The sequence below is a fragment of the Macaca thibetana genome, chromosome 2 (assembly GCF_024542745.1).
Source record: "Macaca thibetana thibetana isolate TM-01 chromosome 2, ASM2454274v1, whole genome shotgun sequence".
NCBI classification, from domain to species: Eukaryota; Metazoa; Chordata; class Mammalia; order Primates; family Cercopithecidae; genus Macaca; species Macaca thibetana.
The window spans coordinates 160,905,945-160,920,080 of record NC_065579.1 but is presented as its reverse complement, the minus strand read 5'-3'; the positions used below and the strand labels follow the sequence as shown (position 1 = coordinate 160,920,080).

The following is a 14,136-nucleotide window of genomic DNA, read 5'->3' as shown; positions in this document are numbered from 1 at the left end:
CAAGAAAACTGATTGAGCCCAGGAGTTTGAGGCTGTTTTTAGCCACGATCGTGCCACTGCACTCTAGGCTGAGCAACAAAACGAGACCCCATCTCTACAAAATTCCTTTAAAATTAAAACAACTCTGCTTTAAAGCATTACTCCCTGCCATCTACCTATCCTCTGCACACACACACACACAACTGCGCCACTACTCTTTTTCTACACCCCAGTGCCTAGGCGTTTAGTGTTGCTAGAGTGTGAAATTGCAGGCAGGCAACAGCAGATGGTCACAGAAACAGGCAAGCGTGTGATCATGGGGTAGGAGGATCTTAGGAAGGGGCATTAGGAAATTTAAACAGGCCAGGCGCAGTGGCTCACGTCTGTAATACCAGCACTTTGGGAGATCAAGGCGGGCACATCACCTGAGGTCAGGAGTTCACGACAAACCTGGCCAACATGGTGAAACTCCATCTCTACTAAAAAAAACAAAAAATAGCCGGGCGTGGTGGCACACGTCTATAATCCCAGCCACCTGGGGGGCTGAGGCAGAAGAATCATTTGAACCGGGGAGGCGAAGGTTGCAGTGAGCCGAGATATTACACCACTGCACCCAGCGTGGGCCATAGAGAAAGACTCCGTCTCACCAAAAAAAAAAAAAAAAAAAATTAAACAGTTGTCTATATTGTGTATGGAGAATGGATTTGAAGAGGACAAAACAGGAGGCAGAGAAGTTAGAAGGCTGATGCAGTGGTCAAAATAAATAATGAGGAGGTGAATTGAAATAACAGGGGAGGCAAAATTGCTGAAATTTGATTAGATATGAGGGAAAAAGAAAAGAAAGAGTCATTAATGTCAATGTGGCTTGTAGATGGTGGGGCCACTAAGAGAAAATGAGAATTTTGATAAGAAAGAGAATAGATGATAGCTTCACTTTGGGACAGGTTGAGTTTGAAGTACAGATATCTGGTGAAGTGTTGGATGTATACTAATATGACACTTAGAGGGGAGCTCTGAGTTACAGTTAGGCAGACTAGTGCAGTCTTGATGAACACACCAAGAAGCCTGGTCCACATGATGCCTGGGCAAGACAAGGTTACAGGAGATAGGGCTGGAGAAACAGGCAGTGCCCAACTTTGATCTTTAAGATGTTGGATGCTAGACTATGGAGTGGAACTTCATCTTTCAGGTTATGGGAGCCATTAAAGGATTGTGAGCAACAGGATAGCATTCAGAGCTCTGATTTCTAGAGATGACTTGAGTGGCAGTGTGGAAGAGGAATTACAGAGAGGAAAGATGAGGGACAAATAGGCAAATGAAAAGTTATTTGAATGGGGAAGAATAAAAAATGATTAGAACTTGAATGTGTATGGCAGCAACAAGGTTGTAAGGGAGAAAACAAGTCAAATAGTACACATGGAGATAATTCATAATTCAGCGAATATATGTGGCAGAATCAAATTTATAGTCCTCTATGAATATGTGCAGCCTTCAGCCCTCCCCTAGCCTTCTAAGTAGGGATCTTGAGTCTGTCTTAAGAGGAGAGAGTGTGTGAGTGAGATAGCTCAGCTACCATGCTGTGAAAAGTAATAGATTTTTTGAAGAAATGGGTGGATAAGAGAATTTTAGACGATTTTGCTATGTGTCATACTACATAATCACCTTTTGGTATTTTGGAGGAGACTACGATAAAGATTTACATTCCTTTTTTTTTTTCCTCTCTCTCTCTCTTAATGATGCTGTACTGGGCAAACATGGTGCTTCAGGTGGAGGCAGGTTACTTTTACACTAATAGAATGAGTAGGACCTGGTGATCAATCAAATGTGGAAAGTGATAGAAAGGGGGTAGTCCAAGATGACTCCTAGGGTGATGTCAGAAGTCTGGTGAGGTTTACTGACAAAGGGACATAGTAGGTCAGGATCAGGGAAGTGACAGCACATTCCCTCTTATCATGTTGAATTTGAGGTATTCAAGGGATGGTCAAGTGCAGAAGTCCAGCAGGGGATCACTATTCTGTGACTGAAGCTCAGGAGATGGCCCTGGGCTGGACATAGGGACTTGAGATTCACTGGCATTATTGTGGCATTTACAGCAGCTGGATACACATTTTAAAATGAGTTGATCAAGAACAAGGCTGTGGGTAACATTCTCATTTAAGGGATGGTCTGAGAAACTAAAGCTGTCATAAGGGGCTGAGTAGACACAGCCAGAAGTGTGGGAGAAATCACAGGGGGTTAAGTCACTGGATTTAGTACTTAGATAGTGCTATGGTCTCAATGTCTGCGTTCCCCAAAATTCATATCGAAATCTCCACAGTGATGGTATTTGGAGTAGGGGCCTGTGCGAGGTGATTAGGTTGTGAGAGTGGAGCCCTTGTGAATGGGATTAATACCTTTATGAAAGAGTCCCCCAAAAGGCCCTTTGTCCTTTATACCACATGAGGATGCAGTGAGAAGGCACCATCTATGAGGAAGCAGGCTTTCATCAGACACCTTGCTGTTGAACATCCTAGCCTGTAAAACTGTAACAAATAATAGATTTCCGTTCTTTACAAGTCACTGAATTGACGGTATTTTTGTTATAGCTGCCTGAATAGACTAGGGCAGGAGCTGACTGTTTCCCTTAGCAAAGGCAATTTCAAGGGAGTGGTGGAGAGAGAATCCTGATAGCAGTGGGTGGAGGAAAGAATGAAAGAGAGATAAACATGGAATACTCCTAAAAGTAGCTGGTTTGTGAAGAGAGGAAGGATACAGCATGACATTAAAGGATGGAGATCCAGGGAAAAGGGAGGCATTTGGGTGGGGTGTTTGTTATTTATTTTGAAAATGGTTGAGACTAGAATATATTTATAAACAAAGAGGTAGAAGGGCAGATTAAATTCATAGGAGAGTTGGATATTTGTAGAAGCAAAGTCCCAGAGTATGATAGAAAGAATGGGAATTTGGTACATGAGTGGTGAGGAGTTTATAATTAGACCAGAGGAATGAAGGATGACATTAAAGGATGGAGATCCAGGGAAAAGGGAGGCATTTGGGTGGGGTGTTTGTTATTTATTTTGAAAATGGTTGAGACTAGAATATATTTATAAACAAAGAGGTAGAAGGGCAGATTAAATTCATAGGAGAGTTGGATATTTGTAGAAGCAAAGTCCCAGAGTATGATAGAAAGAATGGGAATTTGGTACATGAGTGCGGAGTTTATACTTAGACCAGAGGAATGAAGGGCGGACAGTTCCCAATGACAAGAAGGTGGGTGGGAAAGCTACAGTCCTGAAGGGAGTTCATGGCAGATGGCAGGAGATAACAGGGAATGACATTCTGAAGTTCATAGTTCAGGTGAATAATAGCATATCATTTCCTTCAACAAACAAAGGAGGGGTTTTGAACGTCCACTGTGCTCTGTGCTAGGGGCTTGTTAATCAAGATGTGTAAGATGCTGTGACTCTCACAGTGCTCTCTGGTACTCACCTCAAAAACTACTGAAAGTTTGTCCTGCCTCTCTTTCTACATAGTCTTTCGTCCCATCTCTTTTATTTTTCTTCTACTTGGTTACTCTCCTGTCTATATTTCTTCTCCCTCTCTCTACCCCACCCATGCGCCCCTCTCTGCCTCTTCTCCTGACTCCCCTATCTGCACCCCTGTCTGTCAAGTCCATGGGTTTTTGCCCTTCTCCCCTTTCTTGAAATAGCCAACACAACGAAACAGAATTGTTTTTTAGCCTCTTATGTTTAACAAATAAACATAACATAAACAGGTTAAAATGTGTTTCATCTTTAAAACAAATCAGTTGAAATTGTTATACTTCTTTCTCTAAAACTAACAATCTATGAGCTTCAGTTAGCTTTGTTCTGTTGTCAATGACCTGTAATAAAATAAACCTTCCCCACCTCTGTTAGGGTTCATGTGGAAGGAAGCAGAATATTTCACCTGCAACAGATACAGTGTTTATTTTGCATATACTGCCGACTTCATGAGAAAGTACGGACATAAATGATAGTCTTAAACACAGTAACATGTTTTACAAGCTTGCATGCATTGTACTAGCAAATAAAACATAAAGAACAAGAAACAAAACAGAAAGTGAATATCGAATCTTCATCCATTTCATATTATGACTGAAACTCAAATGATGGGGAAAATTAAAATGGCCAAAAAATATGGGTTGCTTCTGCAAATTTCATGCTGTCACGAAAAACCGGTGGACTTGAAAGATGAGGGTGCAGATAAGAGAGTCAGGAGAAGTCATGTCGCCAGCCAAGAAAATCGTGTCCTCTTTGTTCTCTGATCTGGCAACAAAGAGAGTTGAAGGACTCATGTTGCCCTGGTAACAGCAGGAGACACTCCCAGACTGCTGAAAGGCTCTACCCAGCCCACACACAGTATCACAGGTCCCAACTCTGGCCAAGGACTCTCTGGCCAAAGATTCTCTGGAGCAGAAACATAACTGGGTTTGACACTCACTTTGGCTCCTTTAGGCGACTTACGGACAGAAGTTTTCAGTTCTGCTTCAGAAGAAACAATCCTCAACATTGATTATGATTTCTGTTACAAGTAGATATATAAAAATTACATCTATTGTTGTGAGCTAAATTCCGAGCCCGGCCTGATGACAGCCTAAGTTGTGGTCATTACCTTTATAAATAGTGCTCAAATTTTATGACTTCTAAATAACACCTCTAATTATACACCTCTTGCTTAAATGTTTTGAAATGCCCTTTCTAAAGAAATCATTAATTTTAAAACAGGTATTTAATTTTTATGAAAGGAAAATCAAGAGTGGAGAGAAAAAAATCTTCAGAGAGCCCCAGGGGATGAAGCTAATGAGAAATCCCAGAAGTTCAAGTTCAGATGCCCAGAAAAGCAGGGCACATTGGAGGGGCAGGAGCATGCACCCCCAGGTGTGGGGTTCAGCAGCCTGGGGGTCTGAGACTGCCGTGGACTTGTGTGCATGATCTTCATGGCTAACGATGAGGCAAGAGCCAGAAAGGCAAAAGCCCAAAGTAGTCCTTATAAAACTATAGAGAAGACCACATTTGTCTTTGTGACAAACACTTGAACTGTTTCATAGATGCTCATGGCAGACAGCCCTCTATGCTACCAATTTATGCTTCCTATCTCTTCACACTCTCCTTTCTTCAGTGCCTAGATCATTGCTGTCTTACATGGAAGAATGAAAGTATCTAATAATGTAATTCACAGTAAATTACTAATTGAAGAGAAAAAAGCCTCATTATATTCTTTTGGTGGTATTTATATTTTAAAGGAGGGTCTTAGAAGGCAATGCCTAACCCAAAGGGAACTAAATCTTGGGGAATTTCAGCCAGTGTGGCAGCAATCAGGGAGCTATTTGGGGATAGTAAGGGCATGTTTCTGTCCCTAGCCACCATCCCATGTGGTTATCTATTCACCGTGTTTAGTAAAAAGTGATCCATTTTGCCATGGGTCCATCAAAATTATTTTGAAATAGTATCTACAGTATCCAAAAGGACCTTGAACCTGGGTTTCCTCTCTCCTTCAGCCCACTTCTGTTACCTAAACCCTGTGCTTGACTGTAAAATCAAGCACAAGAGAGTCCCAAGGCAAAAGTGGCTACAAAAGTAAACAACTACCTTATATAGATATGGCTTCATGGATATTTAAAGACATAAAAATAATAATCCCCTTCCCCAGTCTGGTCATTCTTGAGCCTTGAAACCACCAAGTCCCCATGCAGTCTGCTTCGTCAGTTTCATGGGACGAGAACTCCCCTCACCAAGGGTGAAGCTCTCCTCGAGTCTACTTTAAGATGGCTTTCTTTTAAATAAATAATTTTTGCTCACTAACTTATACTTTTCTCTCACTTTTCCCCTTTCCCTTCTGCCACTTACGTTTCTCAGGACAAATGTTGCCTTTCACTTTACTGCCAGCCCCTCCCAACCTCAGGTAAGTGAATGGGTTCCAAGAGTTATCAACATCCTACGCGTTGGTGTTGCCTTCCTGTTAGTGAAACCATGTTACCACGGTAGAGTTAGCATGTGGGGTTGCCCTTGACCTTTCACAACTTGAAGTATATTCGTATTCCACTTTATTCTTTGTGTTACAGGAATTTTAGACATAATATTTAATCATATCACTTTAATAGATATAAAATGGGCAGCATGCTATTTGTTTTCAGGTGTTCCAAGAACTTCGTTAGACTGCACCTGGTGCTGGAGACACAAAGATGAAGAACAGAGAGACACAACTTCTGCCATTATGAACCCGATAGCTGGGAAGCGGTAGTGGGGATAGGGAGTAAAAGGCTGACACCAAAGAGATACAGAAACAATTAATTAACCTGGAAATACAATGAAAATAAGACAGATTTTAATGTTTACAATGTTATAAGTGTAATAAATTAGTTTCTCCTCTCATAAAGAGCCAGAATGTTGACAAAAAATATTAGGAGAATTAGATATTTTTGTTGTGCTCTGCATTAAACCATAAACACAAATAGAATAAATACATGAAAACTTGGATTAAGTCAGGCTGTTTTTCTCGTGTCATTTCTAGTTACCTTCCTTTTTTCTTTCATAAGCTTCTGAAGACAAAACTCTATATAATAGCATGTTTGAAACAAGTTTATTTGTTGTATGTTTTCTTTAGTCTGTAATATAGCTTTGGTCATAAATAGCTACTTAGGCTTTGCTTTGGAGTAGTAAAACTGGGATTAACATGGACTTGTCGTAAATATACTACAATCACTGTTGTGCTGGTAAATAGTTCACAACTGGTTTTCAGAGAGAAAGCCCTGATTTGTGGTGTTTGCCCATTTCTGTGGTGTAAATACCTCCACTATGACTGATTTTAAGCTCCCATTGTGATGTCACTGGGAAGTGACTAATGCACAATCAGCTCTCCCAAGCCTGAATGAACCAACTCCCACACCTTTTAAACTTCCTGTCTGTGAAAGTCTCCGCAATGCATATATACTGCCACCCAGTGGCAGGAGAGGGCCAAAGGCCCTTAATATACCACCCTCAACATTTATTGACTATTTAATTTCAAGAAATATTTTACAAGCACTAATTAGTAGGAGTAAAGAGAGAAACCTAAAAAAAGCGGGGGGGGCGGGGGAATAACTTTCATTCTAGCTACAGGAATAGTATAGTCTAACAGTCCTGTACAGAGCTATAATAAATATGATATACTGACCAGGTGTGGTGGCTTGCACCTGTAATCCCAACACTTTGGGAGGCTGAGGCAGGAGTATCACTTGAGGCCAGAAGTTCAAGACCAGCCTGGGCAACAGAGCAAGACCCTGTCTTTACAAAAACTTTAAAAATAAAAAATTAGCCGGGCATGGAATCTTGCACGTATAGCTTTGACTATGCAGGAGGCTGAGACAGAAAGATCATTTGAGTCCAGGAGGTCAAGACTACAGTGATACATGATTGTGCCACTGCAGCCTAGCCTGGGTGACAGCGTGAGACCCTATCTCTGAAAAAAAAATTTAAATAATTTGCATCTAAACCCCAAACTGGACTAAAATATACTTAGAACAAACTAATAAAACAGGCCAGGCGCAGTGGCTCATGCCTGTAATCCTAGCTCTTTGGGAGGCCGAGGCGGGCAGATCACGAGGTCAGGAGATCGAGACCATCCTGGCTAACACAATGAAGCCCTGTCTCTACTAAAAATACAAAAAATTAGCAAGGCATCGCAGCGGGCACCTGTAGTCCCAGCTACTCGGGAGGCTGAGGCAGGAGAATGGCGTGAACCCGGGAGGTGGAGTTTGCAGTGAGCCGAGATTGCTCCAGCCTGAACAACAGAGCAAGTCTCAGTCTCAAAAAAAAAACCTAATAAAACAAAACAAATTCCTTGATATCGATGAAAGTCTTACTTTACTCTTAACTAGTCTCATTTTCACCTATATTTTGTATCCTCTTTGACTACAGGAAATATTTTCTTTTTCTCTAAACTCACCCAAATGATTGCTCATTCTCAGATAACTTGTGTCAATCACTGTCTGCCTCTATTCCAGGAGTTAGAAGCAGGTCGCAGAAACTGGGGAGGTAGCCAGGAGCCAGATAGTGATTTTTCAGCCTAAATTCCAGCCATTGCTTTGGGTATTTGTCATTCGCTTCTTTCTGGTAAAGGTGGATTGTCAGGCAGGGGTCAAAAACATTTATTTGGGGTTTAAGGTAATTTGCAGATAAAGTTGTTAATACTTTCAGTGGGTGTTTACTGCTTGCACAAAACCAATTACTATCATATACGGGAACATATATGAGGCTCATTATTGCCAACAGTAATCATAGTAATGCTCTTGAGTTACAAAGTATGGATTTCCTGGGAAACAAGAACACTCTTGGGAATTCCAGACTCCTCATCTGTTGAAGAGCCCTGTATTATATGTATTTGAGTCGAGTTCCAAAATTAAGTGGGTTCTTGGGGGTATTGCCATCTGTTGTAAGGTGTGGATAGACTTCCAATTGCATCATTAATGACACTCCTTAATTCTGAGATAATTTTTCCCCATCAGAAAGCTTTGGATTATTGAAAAGGATTTCATTTTTATTGTCCTGGTACTCAAAATAGGGTTAGGAAAAAAGATGTTGAAATACAAAGCTAAGTTTTAACTTGTTTTGCCTCTCTGTACATGATAGATTTATTAGAGTCTTATTTGGGAGCCTGTTTTGGTTGCTTTTCTCAAAATCTTAATCACAGGCTTAATATAGCTTCTCAACCAGTTATCATAGTTTATAATTATTTGGCAGAATTCCCCTTTCTTCATCATTAAGAACAAGTTTACAACTTAGAGTTATATTTTTCCAGTGGACTCGTAATCTACATGGGTAAATAGTACAACTTCTTTCAATTAAAAATGTTTCCTAAATCTGGTGTTATTTGAAAAATACTTTTAAAAGACACCTCAACCTGCCCAAAATTGTGAACATATTTCTGGGGACTCTACATGGGACTTGATCTTTGAATCTCTGTATGTTCTCAGTAGATCTCAGCCAGCAACAAGTTTCCTGATCAAAAGGGCAAAGGGGAGGATGAGTCTAGTGCAAATTCTTGCCTATGGGAAGGTGGTTAAAATTGTTGAAAAACAGGCTTATCTGCTTTTCAGTATGGAGTTTTCACATGTCACACTGACCACACAGAAGTGAATCTTATCACATGTTATGTCTCACTTATCCTTAATTCGAAGGGGGCAGGATGCTTCTTAAACAGGAAACAAAATAAATGACTATTTCTTTTACCCTAGAAAAAGAAATAGCAACATTGCATAAAATGGCTGTTTTGTCTTGTTTACTGCTATATTCTTAATGCCTGGCACACAGCCCTGCACAGATTTAGTTGCTCATTATGTATGAGATGAAGAGCTAACTGAACTCATTAATGGAGATTCACTGAGATTTACATATAAATTTTGTGCCTAATAGAGGAAACAATCCCATTCATGTAAATATAAATTGTGTCTTTCTTTTTCTTATTCTCAGTATTTTCTATACAAGTTTCCCAAAGACGTGGACTCAGTTGTCATTAAAGTGGTGTCTGAAATGGCTTATCCATGTTCTGTTGTCTCAGTCCAGAATATCATGGTGAGTGCTGGTAACTTCCCAACCTTCTACTATAGAGCATTATATTATTCCAAAACAAATGAAAGAGAAGGGTGCGAAGCATGCCATCCTCTTACTGGGTATCTCCCTTCCAAAACTACTAAACAATACGAACAGTATCTATGAGTACGAGTGGGCAGACTGTGTTTGCAGACACTAATTTGGAGAGGTAAAGAATAGTTAAGTCTTCACCAAAATCAATAAAGCAAAGAAGGAAAGGAGGGAGGAAGCAGGGAAGGACTGTAACAAAGAACCAGGAAGACCAAGTTGTGGGCTCCACAAGAAAACTAAAATTGAACCCTACCATTTGTTCTGTTTTTAAATTTTTATTGTAACATTGGGTTCTTTCTGTCTCCTGAGATGTTAATGAAAATTGAAAAAAGTGTTATACACTTTAAGACAATAGTTTTATAGTTCTCTTCAATATAACGTGACTTTGACTTTAGAGGACGAGGCCCCAAGTCTTAGGAAGACTATGTCATGACTGTTCAAGGGGGGAAACTTTACCTGTTTCTGGTTAATAAGGATCCCCTGCTCTGTGATCCAAGCAGAAAGATGCTGACAGGACCTATGTGTGGCAGGACATTGCATGACATTATGTATGCTTTCCTTTTTATTCCTCATGCATGCTGCAGTGCCCGGTGTATGATCTTGACCACGATGTGGAATTTAATGGTGTCTATCAGTCCATGACTAAGAAAGCTGCCATCACACTACAGGTGAGACATTGTTTCTGTGGGCATTGTTGCCAATGATAATGCTCAATAGATAGTCAGTGTACTGACTGAGCCAGCATCCTAAAGGGATGGCCATCCATGATGTGCCTAGGATCTCCTTCCTTTCTGATTGGTTTAAAAACTAATATGTCTGGCCAGGCACAGTGGCTCATGCCTGTAATCCCAGCACTTTGGCTGGCCGAGGCAGGAGGATCACCTGAGGTCAGGAGTTCAAGACCAGCTTGGCCAATATGGCAAAACCCAGTCTCTACTAAAAACACAAAAATTAGCTGGGTGTGGTGGTGCACCCCTGTAATCCCAGCTACTCAGGAGGCTGAGGCAGGAGAATCGCTTGAACCCAAGAGGCAGAGGTTGCAGTGAGCCGAGATCACACCACTCCACTCCAGCCTGGGCAACAAGAGCAAAACTCCATCTCAAAAACCAACCAACCAAACAAACAAAACGATATATATCTATGCCTGAAATTTAAAAAAAAAAAAAAAAGTCATTTTCTTACTGGGCTGAACATGACACCAGAAGTTTGGGGATGATTTTTTTTTTTAAAGACAGGGTTGTAGAACTATAATGGACCTTAAAGTTCATCTTGTCAACCGCACTTCATTCATGGATGAGGAAATGGGCACATAGAGAAACACACTTAGAGTAACTCAAAGCCAAGATGATAACTGAGTCCTTTGCCTCCCTAACCTAAATTATTTATTCAACTGCTGAGTGTGTCAATTTTAGAAAAGTTATTTATCATTAGATTCTAAAATAAAAACTTAACATGTAAGCATTTGTTATTAAACATAGGCTATACACATATTATTTGTATGGTGCTTATTAAAGTTCTAAGCACTCAAATAGGCACAAAATTGATTGAAATCAGAAATGTATATCTATTTACCTTAATTTCTTGGATATAACAATTATCTCAGAGTGGATAATCTGGAGTTGATCACAGGTATGTGAAAGTCCTTTCCAAGGAGTTAGAGGGCAGGGGTGAACTTTATTTTTCTTCTCTTTCCTCTTTCTTTCTGCCCCCACCCCCAGGGACTTTCTCCCTTCTAGCTCTTTCTTACCACCTATCATAAGGTTGTTATGTCTTATGCAGAAGAAGGATTTTCCAGGCGAGCAGTTCTTCGTGGTATTTGTGATAAAGCCTGAAGATTATGCCTGTGGAGGATCTTTCTTCATCCAGGGTAAGAGCTAGTGAGGAACACTTGGCTACTTAGAAAAACCTGAAGGAAGGGAGTGCAAGGGAAGCTGAAACCTCCCTCTAGTTCCCACTAAGCAAGGGTTGGTTCCATCAGTATGACTGGGAAAGGCATCTGAGAGATACTTGAGAAAAAAACAAAAGATAGAAAGTAACAGATCTAAAGGTATTATTGATACTACAAAATGTCATTTAGTGCGTTTCATCTTTTTGAAGCATTGTATTCCCTCAGACCATGGAAGATAAGTTCACTCGATTGGCCCTTTACTCAACAAATATTTGCTATCACGAAGTAATGATCTTACACAGCGATCAAAGTACATTTCCTAAGATGGGGTGGTAGCCAGTAGCCGTGTAACTACTTACATTTATCAGTAGTCATCATTTCCACAATGATGGACAAGAAAAATTCAGCATTCTCCATCTCAGTTGCCAAAAATTTTACCTTGAAAAATAGTAGGAAAGCCAACTGCAACAACTTATCCCAATAATAAGGGGTATGGGAGCTCTTAGGCATAGTACAGATAGTTATGGTTAACTACCCAGTAGCTACCTTAAGGGCAGAATAGGCTGATGATTGAAAACGTAGACCACTAGCCAGTGATTAACCACATGTGACCAACACAAAGTGTGTTTACTGTTGATTGTAACATCATTTCCTTGGTATGAATGTTTAGGTGAAATTTCTCCTAGTATGTTCTTTAACCTCTTAATTACATGGCTCCAAAATTTTGCCAATGTCAAATATTCCTTGGTAAACTACAAGCCCTTTCATGACTATATAAGAGGGAAAAAATTGTACTGGCTAGAAACATACAAACCAAAGGAAGAGGTAGCTTCTGTTTTCACAGCTGTTTTCTTCACATGTCTGTGGATATCAGGGGAAGGGTCCACCCCTCTTCACTGGAGAAGGGAGGCTGCAATCTATCACTGCATCTGTTAGTGATACCAAAATGCACACAAGCAAAGGCCAAATTGATAGTCTAATGCTAGCCTCCTTCACCAAAAGGGATTTCAGATGGTTTGAAGGTTTGGGAGTTAGATATTCCTCCAGTTCTTGCTAAAATAACATTCAGCAATCAGAGTTAATTCTGGACCTTTTTTGAACAATTGTTCAGATAAGAGACCCAAAAAATCATTATCTGATTCATTGTGTTTTGTTCTTTTTTTATTTTTTTAAACCAGAAAAGGAAAACCAGACCTGGAATCTACAGCGAAAGAAGAACCTCGAAGTGACCATTGTTCCTTCCGTTAAAGGTCAGTGTTGGCTCCAGAATGCATCGGAGAGATTCCTGTGTCGGAAAATCAGTCATATCATTTGATATTACTGTCATCCTTCCAGAGAGAATTGTCATAAGAAAAGTAAAGTATATTTACCTTAGAAATAGAAAAGGGAATCAGAGCATTTTGTCACATCCCTCCTAAAAACAAAGGGACCTCAATCATGAAGTTGTAGACAGGCAGTCCCTTCCCAGCTTCTACTGGGAAGTCATCACTGTGAACGGTAGCTACTGTGGATGATGTCTGGGGACCTCCAGTAGCAGTTTTGCTATGAATAAAAATTTCTTAGGACTTAAGAATCAATATGATGGAGGGCGGCCCTTTAAGCTGTCCTGTCTCAGACAGAATCTTCTTTTCTACAGAGGATGACCTGACTAAAGTTGTTTCTCTCCCTTCAGAATCTGTTTATGTGAAATCCAGTCTTTTCAGTGTCTTCATCTTCCTGTCCTTCTACTTGGGATGCCTGCTTGTTGTGTTTGTTCATTATCTGAGGTAGGTCAATCACTTCCAGAAATGTTAATCCCCTGTGCCTGTCTCTGTGTAACGCTTGGAGCGCAGACTTGACAGCCATATTGACTGGCTTCAAATCTCCCTCAGCCACTAGCGGTGTGACCTTGGATACCTCGTGACCTTGGAGACGTTGCTCAACTCCCTGTGCTTCAGTTTCCTCATCCGTAAAATGAGATAATAATTTACCCCACAAAATGTACAACTGCAGTGTTTATATCAATAACACACACATAATAGGTGCTGGTAGAGTGTCAGTTATTTTCCTAGTTAATTAAAACTCAACAAAAAAGCAACATGTATATTTTTTAGACCAGAAAATACTCACTGTAGATGGTCAGTTTTTCCTAACATGTAGATTTAGAAACAGCTTTAAACATTCTATCAAAAAGTAAATGTAATGCCTAAAATAAATTTTGAGGTGCAACAAAAAGCAGGAGTAATGTTCTTTGATACAACATTACCAAGTGTTTTCCTGCTATTGTAGCATCGATTTTCCAGTAAAATGTCCCTTGGGGGGAAAAAGGAGGTAATTGTGCTGTAATTTGACCAAGGAAATTTCCCTTGCCAAGAGTTTGGAGCCCCTAATGACACAGGGCTTTCCTTCCCTCTCTCAGTGGGGTTGAACCTTGAGAATTCCGTTCTTTGTGGCCCTCTCTGTGAAACAGCTACAAAAGAATGGCAGGAGATTTACAATAAACAAATGTTCTTTCTCTTCTTGAACAAGTAAAGAAAACAAAGCCAGCATGGAGTTTTGAGACTATTTGCAAAATGAACTCCATCCATGGAAAGATTTCATGGCTACCTCAGTGATACAACTACGTATCTTAAGAATATGGGTCTATCTCTG

At 40.3% G+C, this 14,136-nt stretch overlaps 1 protein-coding gene across 4 annotated transcripts in view; it reads left to right on the top strand.

Annotated features, from left to right (window-relative positions):
- The window catches only part of SIDT1 (SID1 transmembrane family member 1), an 88,343-nt gene that overhangs the window by 31,977 nt on the left and 42,230 nt on the right, over positions 1 to 14,136 (top strand). For 2 of the 4 annotated variants that reach the window (XM_050778788.1, XM_050778787.1), the window contains exons 4-9: positions 5,856 to 5,901; positions 9,447 to 9,548; positions 10,202 to 10,285; positions 11,397 to 11,484; positions 12,684 to 12,755; positions 13,178 to 13,271. In XM_050778788.1, coding sequence (XP_050634745.1) covers positions 5,856 to 5,901; positions 9,447 to 9,548; positions 10,202 to 10,285; positions 11,397 to 11,484; positions 12,684 to 12,755; positions 13,178 to 13,271 — 486 coding nt within the window. Of the gene's footprint in view, positions 1 to 3,974; positions 5,902 to 9,446; positions 9,549 to 10,201; positions 10,286 to 11,335; positions 11,485 to 12,683; positions 12,756 to 13,177; positions 13,272 to 14,136 lie in introns of those variants that run through there. The other 2 variants (XM_050778790.1, XM_050778789.1) reach the window with 2 other exon arrangements.